The sequence below is a fragment of the Brachycentrus maculatus genome, unplaced genomic scaffold, assembly GCF_059751285.1.
Source record: "Brachycentrus maculatus isolate JH-2025_06_01 unplaced genomic scaffold, ASM5975128v1 h1tg000277l, whole genome shotgun sequence".
Taxonomy (NCBI): domain Eukaryota; kingdom Metazoa; phylum Arthropoda; class Insecta; order Trichoptera; family Brachycentridae; genus Brachycentrus; species Brachycentrus maculatus.
This window is the reverse complement of record NW_028281028.1, coordinates 378,141-399,650: the sequence shown is the minus strand read 5'-3', so window position 1 is coordinate 399,650 and position 21,510 is coordinate 378,141. Positions and strand designations below refer to the sequence as shown.

Sequence of the window (21,510 nt, the reverse complement as noted above, 5' to 3'; positions counted from 1 at the left end):
GGGACTACTAAATTGTATTTCTATCTTTAAAAACGTATCAAATTAAATTCGTGATAATTGTTTCGCCTTGTTGTCATTTTCAAACTGCCGTGAAGATTAAATGGACCGAGGTTCCTTATATAGCTATATAATTCATTCTATGTTCTTACGGCCCAGTATTCGTCAAGTCGCAACTTAATTTTCTCGAAATATTTTTTTAAAACACCGTTTTTGCATTGAAAAAATAAGTTTTCTTTCGTAATAATTAAATGGTTTTTGAAAAGAAAAGAGTAACTGAAAGGGAAGGAGTCAAAAATATAAATAAAAATATTTTACAATATGCGAATACATATTCTATAAACAAAAAAATGTCTCATATACATTCTTTTAAAAAAAATCAGGCTTGAAGAGACGTGTTACCTCTCGGCGGTCGGCCGCAGATTGAATTCTATGTTTGCGAGCAAGGCCTTAAAAAAATAGTCAAATTAAAAATAAATAAATAGAGAATCTGTATTATTTACAAAAATGCTTCAATTTCATAGTATTTCTGTAACCCTAAGCAGCTCATTATTAGAAAAAGGTATCAAATTGTCGTAGAGTGGATTCGAACCGAGAAACTGTGACTCAAGAGTCCGCGAAACCAACCACGGGACCATAACCCGACACATGGGCGGTAATAATTATGGGAGAAAATAATAGTTGAGGGTAAGGCCAAGTCGGCTGTCCAAACTTAAAACACAGTAAGGGACATTTTTTTATAGTACTTTTTTTTTTTACATTTTTGGACTAAGTAGAATTTACTTAGTCCAAAAATGCAAAAAACGTACTACAAAAAAATGTTCCTTACTGTGTTTTGAGTTTGGACAGCCGAAGTGTTTAGTAGGAATGTGGGTTATTATATTAATTTTCGGGGAAAGGAAGAAACTATTGACAAAGCATTGTGAGGCAATTGATGTTTTCATACAATTGATGCTTTAGTAGTTAGCAGGTTAGTGCAGGACGTCTGTGTGCGAGCACATGCCGGCCAGAGAGAGGCATGTGTCGTGTCGTGTACCATTTGCATAGCCCGCACGCGTGTGCATGACCTATCCAAACTGACTGTCGGTTCCGAAAGTCGTCCGTCGTCTGGCACATTCCCCCGCCCTCCTCCCGACCCCCTCCCTCCGGCGCGGAGCGATGCGCGCGCTGTGCCAATGCAACCCGTACTCTCTCGCTGAAATCTTACGTGTAAAGCCGTACGAATATGTCTGCGTAACGCTTCGGGATGATTCGATACGACTACATCGGATGGTAGGTGTCAGCAGCATCCTGCGGTAAATCGATACATAAAAAAAACATGTAGTGACGTCATTTCGTTTTCCAGGAAACGGTGTGAGATCATTGCGACATTTAAAAAAAAGGTATTGTTTGATCTCGTAATGACGTCACACCTAAACGTAAACTAAGTAATGTGGCTACAAACCTTTACCATTTTTAACCTTTTAATTTGCCTTTTGAGCCGATGGGTCTCGTTCGTGGTAGAATTTGCGTCTGGTTGAGCTTGTTTCTATGGTTAAAATAGTGACAGAAGTATGGGAACCCTTTAAGCGACAGAAGTATGGGAACTATTTGCAAATAAATAAATAAAATATGTAGTTCAACTTGTCTGAATTTTTTGGGCAGTAAATCAGTAAATAAGTTCCTCTGACATCCCCAGATATCAAAATAAACAAAACTCTTTTTTTAATAAATATCTGTATTTTTAATCAGATAACTACATATAAGTACCTAACTTATATTTGAGGTGATAAGACGACCGTTTATTTGGCTCGAATTAAGTATCATGAAATCTGAATCTAAATATTGAATATGTATTACAAACTTTGCTAAAAAAATAATAATTATCGATTAAAAGAACACTTCGGTGCTACAGTAAATTATGCGAATCATTTAACCCGTCTTGACCCAACAAAATCTAATCAAATCTCAATCATGACCTGGCCCAACGATCATTTCGTCCATCCACAGCGATGACCTCATTCTATAAATGGACAGGTACAATACGAAAAGACGTATATGCCTTTATTATTACTTTTAACCTTATTTTTTCATAAAATATGTATTTTCAAGTACCGAATTTATCAAGTATGCATGCGTATATTTTTTTGAAAAAATTTATTCATCCATAAGATGCTGGCGACTTACATGTTATAAAGGGTGGTCCAACCATAACGCACAATGTTAATTGTTAAATAAAACAAAAAGTTTTCAGATAATTATCTTATTTTTTTATATATTATGTATAATAGAAAGATCTATGACAATTATGTTTGAAATAAAAATATCGGCCAAATGCTCGCCACGGCTTCGGTGGCATCCGATGGTCCATATTTTCAATGACGCTGAGGCATAATTGAGGCTCGATGTCGTTGGCGTGCCGAATTATCTGATCCTTTAGCTCTTGAATTGTTCTTGGCTTATTGACGTACACTTTTTCTTTTGAATATCCCCAAAGAATAAAGTGTAACGGTGTCAAATCACATCACGAAGTGGACAAAATGCATTTTGATTTGAACGCCCATTTCATAAAACGCTTCATGCATAAAATGTGTACCTCTCCATGGTTGAAATTGTCAAAGACTGAAACAAAGAAATGTCAAATAAAGTTGGGCTAAAATCTTGACATTGAGATGTAACTCTCAATTATCATCGTGCGTTATGCTTGGACCACCTTTATTTGTACCTCTTTCCACTTGTGCGTGATTTGCTCCATTCATTATTGGATCATTTTGGTTTCGTTGCTAAATAAGTGGAATTGATATTTTATCATGCATTGCGATTGACCCATAGCGAACTTGATTATAAATTATTCCTTGTAATTTTCATTAACATTAATTATTATTTGATTAATTGATTCGGCTGTCGCTTTGTGGTAATAACTATTCATTGTTTATTTAAGTTCTACTTGGTAAATCCTTACCACTATTTCTTAAAATCTATTGTGACACGTGTTTCAAACGCGGTGTTTGAAAATGACGCGGAATGCATCGAAACGCGTGTCACAACAGATTTTAAGAAAAATTGGTATTTATGAATTATTATGTATTATTGAAATATTCAGTATTAAGGAACGTAAGGCAATTGAATTGGGATATTTTTCTTTTTCCATCGTCGAATATTTTACTGGGGAGAGTTGTGCCCTTTGGAGCCATACGCTTTTTCACAACTAACTAACCATCACGCCGCTTCCCCGCTGGGGTAGGCAGAGAGAAAATAACGCCACACCACTCTGTCTTTGCAAATATTCTTCGCCTCTTCCACGTTCATGCATCACCTCATACATACCCGCCGATTATTTCGCTTATTATTTCTCGATTATTCACGGTTTTTCAAATCGTGCGTATATTTATTTCGGGTAGATTTACTAGAGGAAAACGATTATTTATATGCCGTTTACAATATTTTGCCGGGAATGGGTCGACGTTGTAAAATACTTATGTAATCCGTTATCTTTTTTCATATGGGTCTATGATGACACACTTGTACATTTTATCGCAATACTGTAATGTACTATTTGTCGAACTAATAGGACCGAAGCCTTGGTCGACACTTGTCGTATTGTAGCGTCGTCATAATGAAATACGACATAATTTAAAACACATATTTATTTGAAGAAATTTATTCTGTCGCTAGCCGGACGTATATTGTAGTATTGCCGCGGATTTTTAGTTGACTGATGACGGTGCGGAAAAACGTATACCGTCCAAGCCGCACATGATCAAATGAAAAACACAAAAATTAATAAAAATAACTTATAAATCGTCGTTTCATATTATTGTGAAATTGAATAGTTTGTTATTGAAAAATAACATTGTCGTCAATACTCATACATTCTGGTTGCTAACTAACTAACTAACCATCACGCCGCTTCCCCGCAGGGGTAGGTAGGGAGAATCGAACGCCACACCACTCTGTCTTTGCAAACATTCTTCGCCTCTTCTACATTCATGCATCTCCTCATACATACCCGACGATTATTACGACTCTTCTGGTTGCCATAACCCCGAAATGCTGAAACAACTATCTGGCACGGCGAACTCATTTTACTTTTCATAGTACTTTCATTTCATAGGACAATTATTTTAACGTTTTGCCATCCCTACAAAGATTTTTTTTAGATATTTTATGTGCGTGATAGCAAACTCAATTAAAATCTACATACATTCATACCAGAAAGTTTTAAAGATGCATTAAAAACATAATAAAACGTACAAAGAGAAAAGTCACAAGACAAATCAAATATATTCATCAATCTCATGACATAGGACATGAGTTCACACCAGTCATCTAGATCAGTATGTAAAAATAATCTTTCATACAAATAAATGGGTCTCTGCTAAATAAAAGCTTTCTCAATCCAACATAGATGGCTGCGGAGAAGCAGCGTGATGGTTAGTTAGTTTGAATGAAAAGCTGGACCAATGGACAATTCATAAGTTTTTTTTATTGTCAAATAAATAAAAAATCGGTATTATTCTTGTTGAATCTATAAAGAACTAAGGGAGATGTGACATATTAACAAACGATTCGTGACGTCATGGTTGTTTCAACGGCAAGAACTGTTTGGTTGTCACTCGGTAGGCACTTACGAGGTAGGTGCAGTTTTGAGAAGCTTACATAAGAATAACAATCATAATTTCATTGTGCACAGTCTGCTGTGGAGGAATGTTGCCATTTCAAGGATTTCGCCTTTATTATGCTAGGAAATAATGCATTATTGAATCTTATTGTGTAGCCAGAACGTTGAGTATTATTCATCATGCAGTTGGATCTTGGCGCCATATTCCCATAGTGCCTACTGCGTACAATCGGTGCTATTCTCAAAGTCTTCCTTTGAAAAAAATATAAATAACGATTCATACATGAAATAATCAACTAACCGGATATCCTCCCCTCCCTGTGTCCTACCTCAGACTGGCAACCTAAACTAACCCACGTGCTAATAAACATATTTAAACATGGCGAGTTTTAAACTCTGACTTTTTGATTGCGCACCGTACGGCATTGTCATAGATTTCAATAAATATTCTTTTAACTCCTATCCGCTTCCAAAAGGGCATAGGGCACTTCATCGTATAGACGCAGTATTATCTTAATCGTTACTTACATGAAGGGAAGGTGATCATCACTCCTACGCTTCAGGTATCAGTCCAGGTGATATTAAATAAATATTAGAGATAGTATTTATTTCGACCTCCTCTCCTGGAAATTGAACCTCGGCCCTCCAGCATGATAGCTAAACGCGCTAATCATTACACTACGGAGATGAACGAATAAATATAATACCGATGGTTTTGTATTTTTTTCATTTGTTTTTATTTACGAAAACCCCTGAAAATACCTTATTCCAAATATTTTGGACTTACACTGACCATTTACGACTTTTTGTCGAAAAAAAGAGATGTTTTTTTCTTGCGTTTTTCGCTGATACTTTGTGGCACATTTTGTAAAATTTCAACTTTGTTTTCAACCACTTTTATATTTGGTACTTTTTCTAACCGCTTTCGTGTATATTCTGAAAATTATCAAAATTTATAAAAGAAGCAAGAAAGATATCCTGCATGTACTAAATTGGTTTCGACAAGCACCTCGTTATCTTCGGGGATGAATATGTACTATACATATCCATTTTATCCCCGAAAATGACAAGGTGTACCGAAAAAAGAAGTGAAATATAAAGATGGAATTAAATTTTTTTTAAATTGATATTTTAAGAATTATTTTTTTTGTATTTGGTACTTGGTGCTCGCGCTCACACACTTTTTTAAAATTATTTTTAATAACGTCCAAGTGACTCTGAAATCTAGCTGGCTTTTGCAACACCGTTTATCATGACCCTACTCAGGCTTCGACTTTTTAAATTTTATAGCATATGCCTACTTGTGAGATGATTTACTCTTTATGTTTGAAGTTACTATAATTTCATGTAATTCATGAGTGAAAATTCTACGCAAAAACACTCAAGCGCGCGCTCACACACGCAAAAGCAAATAGTTAAAATAGGCGATGTACAATGTGTAGTGTGGTCTAGTCCAGTGTTCCGCAAACTTTTGCTGTTCAAGGTACACCTGCCAAATCAAGATATTTTAGAGGTACACCAAAGAAAAAAATTATTTCATTAATTTTTTTTTATTCGAATGAAAAAAGTTTATTTAGGTACTATTGATTTATTATTAAAATTAATATAATCTGAAAACATATATAACAAATTATGTTTAATGCGAATTGTGAGCCTATTTAACTAAGCACAGGCGATAAAAATTTGGAGCAATTGTTGATAAGACTGCTCTCACCTCTACGTTGATCGTCCTCAGGCGCTGTTTTTTTTATATAGGAAAAGTCAGATTCGAAAATCTTAATTCGCACGCTCTTCGCGCAAAAAAGCACCTCACTCGCATACATTTAAGCTATTTCTGTGTGTTATCTTCACAAAACTAGACTTCCGCGGCACACCAACTAATCACCACGCTACACCAGTGTGCCGCGGCACACACTTTGCGGAACACTGGTCTGGTCTACCTGTGGCGGTGCGTGCGTGGGCGGCAGGCGGTAGGTTTCCCAGGAAGCGGGGCAAGGACACGAGACGCGGGCCGAATTAGCGCAGATCGCGGTGACGACACCGGCACAGTTTGGCGATAGGCAGAAATAAACAGTGGCGGAGACGTCCCCTAGGTGGGCGGATCCGTGCCGTATTATTCCGTCGTGTGGGAAATAAGGTCCGTGCGAGGCGCACTCGTCGAGTGGACATATCGCTCACTCCTTTCAAGAACGTCATAAATAAAATTAAAAGAAAATTCAGGAGAACTTTTTTAAAGTTAAAAAAATATAATACAATTTATTTAAAATAAATATATAGCCACTTATTGAACTTTTTACTGTGCAACAGATCTTTTTAGGTAAAACCTGAAGGTTTTTTCTCCATTTAAAAAAATAATGAAACAAACATTCTCTTCAAAATGCAAAAATAACACTTTCTGCCAAGTAGCGGGTAAATATTATGTTAAAAATATGCCTCTTTTGCTGGGATATAGTACATTTTCTGGGCGTTCCGAAAACATGCACAACTGAAAATTGACAATTTTTTATTTATGACGTTCTTGAAAGGAGTGAGCGATATGGCTTTTGGGCAAATTTGACTTAGTACAAATTTGACTGTACATACTTAGTACTATAGAACCTGCGTCAGATCGACCCAATGCTTACTTGATCGTGAATTATATCAAGGGAAGGTGATCGGTTCTAGGCAAGTTTAGGGTAGTGTTTAATATAATAAATGTGAAAGATCTCCTACAAAGGCTAAAGGCTCCCCCTATTGTGCATGCCCGCATTTGTAAAAAGAAGAAACTATCTTCTTACATTTAATTCAAAATTATTCATCTTTTAAAAATAAATGCGTTACGCAGAATCATAATTTTATATATGAATTTAGACCATTTCTAGAATCTACGTGATATCTTTGTTGTCTTTTTTTTATTGATTTAGACCATTTTTAAAATATACACTGCTATATGCTGATTACCATTTATTATTTCTTATTTATATGTACAAACCCTGTAAGCGAACTCCCTCTCTAAACACGAGCAATCTGCTCTCTTAGTGAGGTAGCACGTAAAAAAAAATTTAAAAAAAAAAAAATATGTAACTATGTTGATTATTATGATAAAATATGTAACTATGTTGATTATTTTTGCCATACAATGTATATTTGATTAAAAAAAATTATAATAAAAAAAATATATTTCTTGCTTGTATTATTAATTTAGATAATTTTCATAATATGCACGTTATTTTTGTATTTATAAATTGTGACCATTTTCAGAATATACATATCTTCTCTCTTTTAAACGCTATTCGTTAATTCCTCTTATTGCGTAATATATTTTAGTATTTATTATACTCTATGTGGTAATCTTTTTTGACGAATATTGACATTAATGCACGCTGAACTAAATGTACCACTGGATTAAAACAGACCATGGCCTAGTTCTACTGACTTGTAAAAAAGGCGTTTTGAATATTATTTCGTATGCATTGTTTAACGACACATTGTGCTGTGTCGCCATAAAATGTATATAACATATTTATGCATGTATAAGTACATATATATGTGTGTATTTTATAATTTTTTTTTTGTATTTACACTTAAATCATTTTTCTATGGCTTGGCATAAATCTCTAAATAACATAATTAAATGCATGTATTTGAATAGTTAGAAATTAAATATTTGTGTTTTTATTATTTACACAAATATTTCAATTTCATAATATTTCTGTGAGCCTAAGCGGCTCATTATTAGAAATAGGTATCAAATTGTTGTAAAGTGGGTTCGAACCGAAAAACTCTGACTCAAGAGTCTGCGACACTTACCACGGGACCATAACTCGACACACTTCTATATGTGAAATAAAATTTAGGGGGAATAGTTCGTAGGAAAAGCGGGATATTATTATTAGCTATACGACTCGGGATCGCATACCCGAATTCGTTAAAGATTATGTAATCTACATTGACACAGTAATGTATGCGAGTCCTTAGAAATATTATTGTGACTGATTTAAAATTATATATGTGTTAATCTTTCACTTTTTTGTACAAATTTATACCAATTATTGCTCAGTGCCTAGATTTGTATGACTTTATATTATTCCAATTTATATTCACAGTAGTTTGATAATATCCTAACAAGGCGAAACAATTGTCACGATTTTTTTTTATGATTAAAAATAAAATAAACAACTTAGAGTAGTAGACTTTAAAAATCATTGTTTCATTTTAATATTTCAGTACAGTTTTTTTCTACAAATTAAACTCTAAATCAATAAATAAATAATATTCGTATACTTAATTTTTAGTAGCGGGATTATATTTAACAAACACTTAGAATTATTATTTCCCGGTAGAAATAATTTGCGCAGTAGTTTAAAACTCGTAAGTATGTCAGTGTCGAATCAATCTCGCGCTAATCACCGCGCGACCATTATTATACCGATATTGTCGTACGGCATATTCCGCCCGTAGCCGCGTCCTCGCTCCGCGCCGGGCCGCGCCGCGCCGCGCGCTGGGGTAGGTCAGGAGTCTAGACACACCCCGGTTCGTTGTATTTACCCCCGTATTCAGAGCCGCGCGATGATCGATAACGGGGGCTCGGAGTAGAACTCTCGTCTCTCCCGATCGATATGGCGGAGGAGACGCGTCTGGGTGGCCGGACTCTGAATACGGACCGGCCGCCAGACTGCAATCTCTGGATGAATACCACTACTGACCTATTCGTATTTTACGTCGGAGCCGTGTGACTATATCGCCGCCGTGAAATCGACCGTTTTGTGAAGTATTCACCACGATCAGGACGTTTTAATAACAGTTATATGAAGAAAACAAACAAGACTGCAATCTTACGAGTCAAAACGTATCGTGGATGTCAGTCGCTGCAGCATATAGGGAATGGATCGAATCGTCCAACAATTATTTATACTTAGATCTCCATTTCTACCAGGATGGAAAATAACCCAATTTTTTTTAACTTAAAAAAAGTGTTGTACAGTAAATCCCCCTACAACGTTGACAGGTCGGCTGTCCGAACTTAAAATACAGTAAGGGACATTTTTTGTAGTACGTTTTTTTGTTGTTGCATTTTTGGACTAAATAGAATCTACTTAGTCCAAAAATGCAAAAAACACGTACTACAAAAAAAATGTCCCTTACTGTGTTTTGAGTTTGGACCGCCGAGGTGCCCCTTTATCTTAAGGAATTTTATAAGGGGTTAATGTTTTAAATTGTATTTTTACATTTCAACTAGCGGAAATTACTGAAATTAATAATTTAAAGTTGAAATACAATTTAAAAACATAAACTTCCCTATAACGTCCCTTTCGATAACGCGGTACCTTTCTCAACGTTATAGGGGGCTTTACTGTACTTATTTAGAAACGCATTAAAAACAACGTATTTATTTACACATGTTACGAACATTTTATTTTATTAAATCCATATTCGGTCCCAATAGAGCTGATTGCAATACGGTGAAACGTCGTTTTTACATTATGTTAGGGACTGATACGATGTAAAACCCGTGTAAAAATGCGGTCTACCTGTACGATGATGCTTCTATCATAGTTCAACTTTTCCACAAATAAAAAATTGCAAAATGTCAAACATATTGTTAGAATTTTATGCCTTCGATGAAAGCGATGTATACTTTTATAATTATACATATTTGCAACCTTTTTAGTATTGCTGAATTTCAACTGCTAAACATTCTCAACATATACAATTTAAATAAATAAATATTGAAGTGGTCATCTAGGACCTGCTTTCCAATTATGCTAATTTTTCATTTATTATGCAGATTTTAGATTTTGTAAACCTTTATTTAAAATTCGTTCAAATACGGTCTGTATCGGAATAAGCGTGTGACTTGCCTTTTTGGGTGTAAAATTAATTAAGTATATCAGAAAAAAGTACAATAATGAAATTTTTATTACGGTAAAAGCTCGATGTAATAAAAATGAAAATTCATGTGTAAATTTTCAAATTTTCAGAATAAAAATGATAATATTATAATAGGTCTTCTGTTAGTTTGATGAATTGTCATGTTAACTGAGTGAAAATTTGAACTCGGGACAGTTTAGTTGTGTCAGGTGAATGCTAAAAAATAAAACAGCAGGGAAATCGTATATCAAAACAGCGTTTGAATTCCCCCTTTGATCGCGTCCATTTTGTGTAGATTTATTCGAGGTATTCACGCGAGTTATTTATATTTTTCGATTCTCGGAATTTCATCCATTCACAATTCACAATGTCTGTTTTTGCTCCTCTGATACGTGGCGAATGCGATATTACCACGTAACTATTAAATTTATACCCATTGATACGGTATTAATACATCAGTCTGAGGTGGGATTTACGAAATGGGTTTCCGCAGAGCCCTAGGATAATTACGTTACCGACCGTTCCTTTCAACATGATTTTAATAAAATAACCATTAATTATCGAAATCCTTAAAAGCCTTATTTCATTTCCATTTCATTCTTTGAATGGAAAATTAGTGTCGTGTTTTAACAGTCAGCTACCATAAATGTTAAGATGTGATTTTTTAGGAGTTTTATTTATTTTGATCAATTGATAATTTCACAAAATAATATTTTGAAAAAAATAAAAATACTAAACCGCGAGACAGGCTTGTCAGTATTATTTTTGATTAATTTAAATATATTTTATAAAATAATACTAATAATATTAGTTTATTCAAATTCTAATAAATAAATATTTAACAAAATCTAGTAACATAGTCAGCGTAACTAAATTAAATGAATTGGACTGTATTTAACGTACTAAGTAAGTAATTCATGGATTAAAATCATTATCAATACGACGTTAAAGCAATCGGGATGTCATTAATTAGCCCGGGAAGCCAAATACGCTGTATTTGTGTCCAAAATATCGCACGTGTTAATTAATGGTGCGATTATTTACATTTCTTTCTACTTCGATGGCGTACAATCATCGTATAATAACGTACGTCGTACTACGATGTACGTTATCATAAGAAAAGGACTTTCGTTAGCATCTCAATAAACATTACCGGTGTCGATTCTAAGGAGAACTTAGCGTTTTAATTATAGTGCATGTATTAGTTTTACTTTCCTCCTATTCGTTAAAAAATAAGTAATCATAAAATATTTTTTCGGTAACTTTAATTTCCTACGCAGAGCGGTTTCAAAATGCCAAAGTCGTTAGAAATAAACGTACAGGAGTAAAGTTAAGGTTATCTTACTAAACTATGTATTTAATGCGTCGTTAAAACTTTTGCTTGTAATATCAGTCCAGGCCCGGGATTATAATATTATAATATCGCTCCCACCTTACCGGGCCAAATTACCACTTTAATACTGATTTTTTAGGACAGTTATTTAGTCGTTCCGACACCGGGTCGACTTTTTATCCAAAGTTCCTAATATCAAACGCCAAACTGTATCGATATGTATGAACGTAGATTTGTACGATCACTGTTAAGTATAGAACACATCTTATATGAATTCATTGCGTATTATTTCCTTCTTTCGATGTTTCAGCCACCATTACAGCGCTTGTCTTCAGGGCGCTATGGTACTGAAATTGTGTAATAATAGTAGCCGAAAGGTCGGCAGGCGGAAATAATACACGGATTAATTCAAAATAATATTATTTCATTAATTGAGTCGGCCGTCACTTTGTGGTCTATCTATCCATTTTTAATTAATGTTTTACTTAGTAAATACCACTATTTCTTAAAATCTACCGTGACACGTGTTTCGATGCATTCCGCATCATTTTCAAACACCGTAATGCATCGGAATGCATAGAAACACGTGTCACAGTAGATTTTAATAAATAGTGGTATTTACTAAGTAAAACATTTATTAAAAAAATATTATTCTAGAGTTGACATTTTGTTTTTTAGGGTCCATTATTAACGATTCTTTATAGAAAATAATCCAGTTTTAAATTTTAATCTGTTTATATCCTGCTAAATTGCTTTATTATTAAATCATTTTCACTATCCTCTTTTCCCTAATTCATCGCGGTGAATATATAATAGTATTTTACGAAAATGGCGCTGTGTCAATTATCTAAAATTAGTATTATTATTATCAAAAAACTTGCTAAAATTTTGTCCTTCTTACGAAAAAACTATTTAAAATAGATTAAACAGAAGAACACCCTTATCCTACTCGTCCACTTTTTCTAGTAAATATTGTAATTTTTTATTCCACTTCGTAATTTTTACGGTACGTTTTTATTACCTCGCGAATTCCGACTGGCGTTATCGGACAGAGGTAGGTATGCATTATTCCGATGGCGGTCGATCGGCGTCGGAATTTAGCGGCGATAAATAATTAATGGGAGGTTGATGAACACGGAATAAGGCAGTGGGTCGCGTGTCCGCGCGCACTTTGGCCCGGGCACACGAGGTGGCGAGCGCACTTTCCCGCCTTTGGCTCCCAAACGAGTACGTTCACGTATCTGCCGCTATTTTTGAAAGGGCCGCTTGTGTTTTTTTCGAACGCTCTCTCCCCATTTCGATTGCCGCGCGATAAATGGCGATATATTTTGCGATCGGGTAAACGACCGATTCGCGTTTTGAAATTTTAAATTGGCGCCTGAAAATGTTATTCCCCTATGTGCTTTTGAAGTAATGATTGACAAGACTTTAGGTACTCGCATTTAATATTATATTTCTTCAATCCAATTCATTGTTTTGATTTATTTAATACATTTCTAATTACTACACTACAGAGCTGGACACAAAAGATCCAAATAATCATAAAAAAAATTCACATAATTTTCTTTTTGTATGGCCATTATGGTTTTTTCGAATTTTATGCGGTTGTATAAACTTCAAACCATTTAGTTTTTAATCTTACTTAAAAATATATATGCGTAAACCATTAATATCCTATTTTGAAATAAAATCATTTTTTTGTATAATAAAAAGTTTTATTGGAACATCATGATTAAAAAAGGGTATTATATTATGATATACATAAATATTATTTTCAGTTGACCCTTAGTTAAAAAATAATGGGAATCAAGTTGTTGCGGTGTGAGGGCCGAATCTAAAGTCCATGCAGACAAAAAATTCATAGATGTAAACAATTATAAATATATTTTGAATATTGAGAGCATTAACATTGTGGATCATAGTGATATATTATTTTGAGAAATAAAAGTACTTTGTTTTTTGATCCACTCACATGATGTGAGTGGATCAAAAACAAAGTCTTTTTATTTCTCAAAATAATATAATTATAAAAATGATTATACGCTTACTATATACCTTTTTCCAGCATTATTTTGCCTTTTTCCTGCTATTTTTTATGGTCCCGCTATTGCTGACACCATCGAAAACCCGTATATAGTTGTGTTTTATTTTTATTTATTTTAAATAGCATGTCATGTTTAGGTGTGGTTAAAGCGTTATAATATTGAACATTGACAAGATTTGAAGATGATCCTGCGATTTGACCAGTAATTTACTGCACATAATCTCTTGAATTGTACACGACACTTGTGGGAGATTACAGAAATCGGATTGTTATGGTTTTACCTCATCACTGACAGTTGGATCTTCCTATTTTACAGGTATACTATGCGAAGAAGAAGCGAAGAGCGCAACAGTCGCAGGGGGACGACGGGACACACAAGAAGGAGAGAAAACTGTACAACGACGGCTACGATGACGACAATCATGACTACATCATCAAGCACGGTGAAAAGTTTCTAGAGCGGTATGAGATTGACTCCCTCATAGGGAAAGGATCCTTTGGCCAGGTATGTAAATGCCATTCTCTATTGCAGTGGTTCTTAACCGCGTTGAAGGTACCGAACTCCACCAGTTTCATATGCCCGTTCACCGAACCCTTAGTTGTAAAAATGTATTGTTAGATTGATATATTCCTCTTAAATAATAACTAGATCTATTGGATAAATGAATATATTGTATGTCGTATAATTTTTCATAATATTTGATACATTCCTTTCATATAATATACTAGTTCTATTGGATAAATCAATATATACAATAAGTCGGGTGTGTATTTTGACCTCCGCCGAACCCGGGAGACTGACTAACCAAACTCCTGGGGTTCCATCAAACCCAGGTTAAGAACCACTGCTCTATTGCCTCATTACTACTTTGTCATTAAGTTCCTTGCCTAGTCCCCGGTTCTTTGGCAATAAGTATGAGATGAACCCTAAAAGTTTTCAAGATTACACAACAAAGCTATAGCTTTTTTTTGTTTTTGACATCTCATCAAAGATGAAGAAGAATATGGAAGTCTGGGCATTTACAGGGCTGACGACCGTCATAGGCTGGTTTAAGTGATCACTTTACACACATGTAAAATTCACCAATTCTACCCATTATTGACAACCACACTACTCAAATTCTTGGAAGCTCTATATTTATGAACCAATTTAGAAACCTTGTTCTTGAATCACTAGAACTTCACTAGAGACATCTATTGGTGAGATGTAAAGAAGCTTACATTAAATTAAGCAGAAACTCTTATATTAGTATGTGAGGTCCGAATCCTGGATTATGTTAAAAAATAATATGAAAATAACTCCTGTAATTGGAGATAATCCAGATTTTCTGAACAAGTATTTGGACACACTCAAAATGTTGTAAAGCTATAGCTGCTTCGAATTCACCTTTTGAAAAGTAGTAACTTGTCACTTAAGCCTTTTTGACTGGGAATAGTTGGTATTTTTTTTCAACATTTTTTTAGATGAAAAACTATTATTACAAGAAAATTGTTACAATAAAATATATGCATTATAAATTTACTTTGGAAAAGATTAATAAATATGATCAGTTTTCATTTCACAGTTAGCATTTTTTTCAAGAATAACTCGCAAAGCCTCTATTTTTTAAAAGCTTGTCTGCAGGTAGGAAATTAAGGATAAGGAAGGTGAATTTGAAAAATACATCGCAAACACCCAGACTAATTGAAAATAAATCATGTTTGAATTTATTTTGCATTTGGCAGGAATCAAACCCCAACTACGCCTCTGTGGCTGTCTACTATGTAAAAAACAAACCATACATTCTATGGTGTGTATAAGACAAGGCACAATAGTTACAATACTTATTTTATTTCTCTATATTTTTAATTCAAATCTTATTTATTTATTCATGATAAATGATACCTGGGCGCCATCCACAGACAGGCGGAAATAAATTCTGACCTATTCACAAAGTTAAATGATCTAATTTCCAACTTCATTAAAAAAGATCTGTGACAATTTGCCAAATTCTATTTTACATTGAGAATCTGCACATATTTTTATGTGTGCCGCAAATAACAATCTGACTCATTGTGTTTATTTTAACACCTAGGTAGTTCAATTTCCCGCAATACGTTGCTCCTAATATATATTTGACATTCGTCGAGATGAAATTAATTAGACATTATTATATTGGCAATTGGCGATGAATGGGTTTATTTCGACGGTGCATAGACCGACTGTCTTCTTAATAGGGTGAACTTTAGAACTTGAGGAATTTCTTTCTTATTGTAAAACGTCTGTAGAACTTTCTCTGAACTTTTATTTTAAGGATTTAAAAAAATATATTATTTAAATTGCCAAGTGCTTGAAATCGTAAAACCTGTTTAAAATTGTTCAATTTTATTAATTACTGCTGTTTAGGAGATCCTTTTATTTAAATGTTTAAAAAGTTATAAAAAATTAAAGTTAATTAGTTAATTAGCGCTGTGGCGTAGTTGAGTAGACGCTTGACTGCGAAACTAGCGTAGCGGGTTCGATTCCCGCCAAGTGCAAAATAAATTCAAGAAATATTTATTTTCCGTTGGTCTGGGTGTTTGTGATGAATTTTTCACATTTATTTTCCCTATCCTTACTATCCTACCTGCAGATAAGCCTCTTAAAGTAGAGTCTTTGTGGGTTATTCCTTAGTTTTTTATTTATTTTTTTGATTGTGTAGTATCATATATGTGGGTAGATACTAAATATTCATGATGGAGCATAGTAATAATAATAATAATAATGCCCATTTATATGGTGTCATTTTCATGGAAAATCACCTCTAGGGCGATTGACAGTTTACAATTAGGTATTTACACATGCTGCCTCTGGCCCCGGGTTCGATTCTTTGGGGGGGATTAAAATCTACTGTAGATTTAAAGGAATAGTGATATTTACTAAGTAATTTTTTTAAATTAAAAATGGTTTTACCACAAAGTGACTGCCGAGCCAATGAATGAAATAAAATACAACTCAGTAGATTAAAAAATCAGTGTTTGAATTTTAACATTTAATACATAAATATAAATTTTTATGTAATGTAATTATTATGAATAAGATATTCAGAAAAGGTAGGTTTTGGTATCATGTAATAGTAAAAAAAATTAAGATCATGTAATAGTAAAAAAATTAAGATTGCACTTGTATGAATATTTATAGAGCAATTTATTGACCCAAAGTGATGCGGTTACCCAAGAGCTAATTGTATTAGAATACCGTGTCGTTGACGTAACTCCCACATACCCCCTCACATGACCAAACAATAGTCACTGAAATGAAATTTTGAATAGAATGGGAAATTGTGATTTATATTCCCCGAGTCATCTTTACAAAACGCCTTAACCCTTTCAGGACAACTGGTTACTGCTGCTAACCACAAATTTAAAATAAATTGTCCAAGCGCCTAGGTTTCTAGTTAAAACCATAGTGCAACATGTGTTGCCTATGTAACAGAAATAGTGCTTGTATAGATTTCATGTTGGTATCATTGTCTTTGAGCTTATTTCAGACTATTTATTGTGGCGATGTACACATGTCGGGATATTTATAGGTTATCTGTATCTTAGTGTATCAATTTTGTGAGGTTATTGAACAAAATAAACAACATGAATAAATTAGTTATAGTCATAATAATACTAAAATAAAGTAGTGTTTTAATTACCTCATATTTTCAAGAATAAATGCTTTTATTTATACTTTATAAAACATTGCCTTTGTTGCTAACGACCAGGCACACAATGTGTATTTTTAATTTTGTTGAGGGATAAATATTCTATCAATATGTGTGCACAATTTTCATATTATTTTTTGACATCTCATCAAAGATAAAGAGGAATATGGAAGTCTGGGTATTTACGGGGCTGACGACCGTCATAGGCTGGTTTAAGTGATCACTTTACACACGTGTAACATTCACCAATTCTACCCATTATTGACAACCACACTACTCAAATTCTTGAAAGTTCTATATATATGAACCAATTTAGAAACCTTGTTCTTGAACCCCGTAAATGCCCAGACTTCCATATTCTTCTTTATCTTTGATGAGATGTCACGGGGCTGACGACCGTCATAGGCTAGTTTAAGTGATCACTTTACACACGTGTAACATTCACCAATTCTACCCATTATTGACAACCATAATACTCAAATTCTTGAAAAATCTATATATATGAACCAATTTAGAAACCTTGTTCTTGAATCCCGTAAATGCCCAGACTTCCATATTCTTCTTTATCTTTGATGAGATGTCAAAAAATAATATGAAAATAACTCCCGTAATTGGAGATAATCCAGATTTTGTGAACAAGTATTTGGACACACTCAAAATGTTGCACAATTTTCGGTGAAATTTTGTTTTATACTTACACTTATTTGTAAATAATTTCTAGAAATAAAAATGTGTAAGGTAAAATATTTTTTATTCTGTCGTCAAAGGGTTAAAGAAACACCCCCCAAGCAGTTTGAAATACATATACCCCATTATGAAATATTTACAAAAGCGAGACTCTGAATTGGTTGTGCGAATCATCTAATATAATTTTGAGATGTTAATACCTTCCCCTTAGTATACTCGTATCCATTTTACTTTTTCAGGTTTTCTTTCATTGCTAAAAAAACATTTTTTAATGTACTATAAAATCTTGGTTATCGAAATAAAAATAAACATTCATTTTAAGTATTAAACATATCTGAACCAAAATGTTGGAATGTGTTTACCTAATGTCTATTAAATACAGTTTTTATTTTATTTATTTCAAACAAGTTTAAAAGGTTTTTATACGGGCGTGTTGGTAGAGCCATGCGATTGATGTTGCAAATACGGACAATCTTGGAACTTTTCTCTCATTTTTTTCTTGTCACTGATCAAATTACGCAGCTAGTGTACCTAATAAAAGAATTTAAAAGTTTAAACTAACAAAACAGGAATTAAAAAAATAATTAATAAACTATCAAAATTAGTTTTGTATGTGTAAAAAAATGTGAATACCTTATTTTGTCGGGATCTTTGAGGTTCACCGACATTAGTTGGTATTTGTTTACTTGTGTTCACTGGGAAAGTCAGAAAATACGCAACGGAATTCTGGTTCCAACCCTAATGTATGGAAGTGAAGCATGGAGTTGACAAAAGAAGCATGACTTCAGTCAGTTTCTCGGTTCGAATCCCACTCTACCACAATTTGATACCTATTTCTAATAATAAGCCGCCTAGGCTCACATAAATAGTATGAAATTGAAGTATTTTTTGTAAATAGTACAAACACAAATATTTCTCTTTAAAAAAAATATTTAAAAAATATTTTAAAGCGGTCAGATTAGGAGTCGAAATAATCGACGTTTATGTATAAGGTACCTCCGTAGTGTAATGGTGAGCACGCTCGGCTACCGTACTGGAGGTCCCGGGTTCATTTCCCAGGGGGGGTCAAATAAATATAAGTGATTTTACCTTAACATTTATTCAATATTACCCTGGACTGGTACCTGAACCGGAGGGCTGATCACCTTACCTTCATGCAATTAACGATCAAGTTAACACTGCATTTCTACGATGCAGTGCCCTATGCACCATTGTGTGCGGATAAGGGCACACAATGGTGCATAGGGCAAAAGAAAGAAAGAAGATGTATGAGAAGATGCATGAACGTGGAAGAGGCGAAGAAGTTTGCTAAGACATATTGGTGTGGCATTCTATACTCTGCCTACCCTTGTGGAGAAGCAGAGTAATGGTTAGCTAGTTAGTTAGAAAATAGGGAGTCTGTGGCTATAGAGACATACCCCGTCCCTTTATATTTTGGATCGGATACAGTATAAATAAATAAATAAAAGTGCATTTGATATTTTTTACATGTTTAATGTTTGTTTCTTTACAATTTGTTACAGGTGGTGAAAGCGTTCGACCTTGAGGAACAGTGTCAGGTGGCAATTAAGATTATCAAGAACAAAAAACCCTTCCTTAATCAGGCGCAAATAGAAGTTAAATTATTAGAAATGATGAACAGAGCGGACACCGATAATAAATATTATATAGGTGAATACTATTTTATTGCTTATTATTATTATTCTTTGTTAAAAAGGTTTTTTTTAAATGACTATATTTTAATTTACCTAATTTTTACCAATTTTAAAATCTGCCATAAAGTATTATTATCAATTTAACTATCCATACCTAGGGCATTTGTCCACTACATGGTATTTCACCGTCCGGCAGTCCGGTTTTGAAAAATGAAAACGACTAAGACAGTTTAGCATGATCGAATTTACGCACAACGTGTTCACGCACCGATCAAGAGCTCTGATCCAAAGAAAGATGGACAAAAGCACAAGTCAATAATTGTTTTAAAACGCCGTGCCGGACGGTAAAATTACACGGAATTACATGGACTTCCGGGTAGTGGACAAGCGCCCTTATGTACATTTCCTATTATTTGATTTATTTATAGTTTTATTAAAATATTATCTTCAGATGTAAGGAAAAGTAAGTGAATATAAAATTTTTAGTTGAGAAATGTGACTATGATCATTGAAATGTTATAAAGTTTTATAGTTAAGATCAATTTAACTTAATATAAATGCACCATTGCAAAAAGAAATTGACACAAAGTCTTGGTAATTATTACTAATTCTTTATTATTATTCATTAAAATTCCTTGAAGTCATCAAAAGAGCACTAAATTTACCCGAACGTGTTATCGATTCGTTAAGCACGCTTCGTACCCCTAGTGACATCTTTGTTTAAAGAGGAGAATAAATTCTGTGGGAAGAAACCTTTTTTCTTGTACGAAGTCACACTCGTAAGGCGCACACATATGCGTCCGGTATTGTGGGCATCCTTTATAAAATGCACATATAAAATAAAAACCAATTTTTCTATCGCATTTCTTGACCACACTTGCCTCTCTTATACACCAACTTTCTCTATTAACACATTTTGGACGGGTGATTTTTACGCCTGCGGACCGCTGTATTTGATAATTATGTACATAAAGTTTAGACCTTAACAAAGAGATTGGTACATAATATTCATATAAAAACATTAAATAATTCATTATTTTCTGACTTGAAATGATGCCGGCGCAGAAGGTAAAAATACCCTTCCCGTCCTTAAGCATCAATCAAGCAAAGAGATTGGTACATAATATTAATATAAAAACATTAAATAATTCATTATTTTCTGACTTTGAAATGATGCCGGCGTAACGGGTAGAAATACCTTTCCCGCCCTAAGTGTGTTAACAGTACAGACCAGCGTACACATTGACCTTTAATAGTGCTTCATAGGGCTCGGGGCACTGAGGCTTAGTTAAAATAATTAGGTGCAGACGAGGATGAGGAAAGGAAAAGGAAGGAAATGTGTCTAACCGGATGTATGTTTTGTTTTCAGTGAAATTGAAAAGACATTTTATGTGGCGTAACCATTTATGTCTTGTATTTGAGTTACTGTCCTATAACCTGTACGACCTGCTGAGGAACACTAACTTTAGGGGAGTGTCGTTAAACCTCACACGCAAATTCGCGCAACAGTTGTGCACGGCATTGTTATTTCTAAGTACACCTGGTGAGTAGCACTTTTGTTCTACAAGGAATACCTAATTACATGTCCACGGAACATATCGAACCCATCCCTGTAAGCGGCAATATCAAGAGAATGTTTCAGAACATTGTTACACCCATGAATACTCGTATAA

General features: G+C 34.0%; 1 protein-coding gene across 9 annotated transcripts in view; it reads left to right on the top strand.

The window, feature by feature from the left end:
- LOC148305208 (serine/threonine-protein kinase minibrain-like) overlaps positions 1-21,510 on the top strand; it is a 100,226-nt gene that overhangs the window by 59,375 nt on the left and 19,341 nt on the right. For all 9 annotated transcript variants that reach the window (XR_015838226.1, XR_015838224.1, XR_015838225.1 and 6 more), the window contains exons 5-7: positions 14,141-14,329; positions 19,706-19,853; positions 21,207-21,380. Coding sequence is in view for 6 of the 9 variants with exons in the window: in XM_088267061.1 (XP_088123187.1) it covers positions 14,141-14,329; positions 19,706-19,853; positions 21,207-21,380 (511 nt within the window). In the remaining 3 variants the exon portion in view is untranslated. The remainder of the gene's footprint in view (positions 1-14,140; positions 14,330-19,705; positions 19,854-21,206; positions 21,381-21,510) is intronic.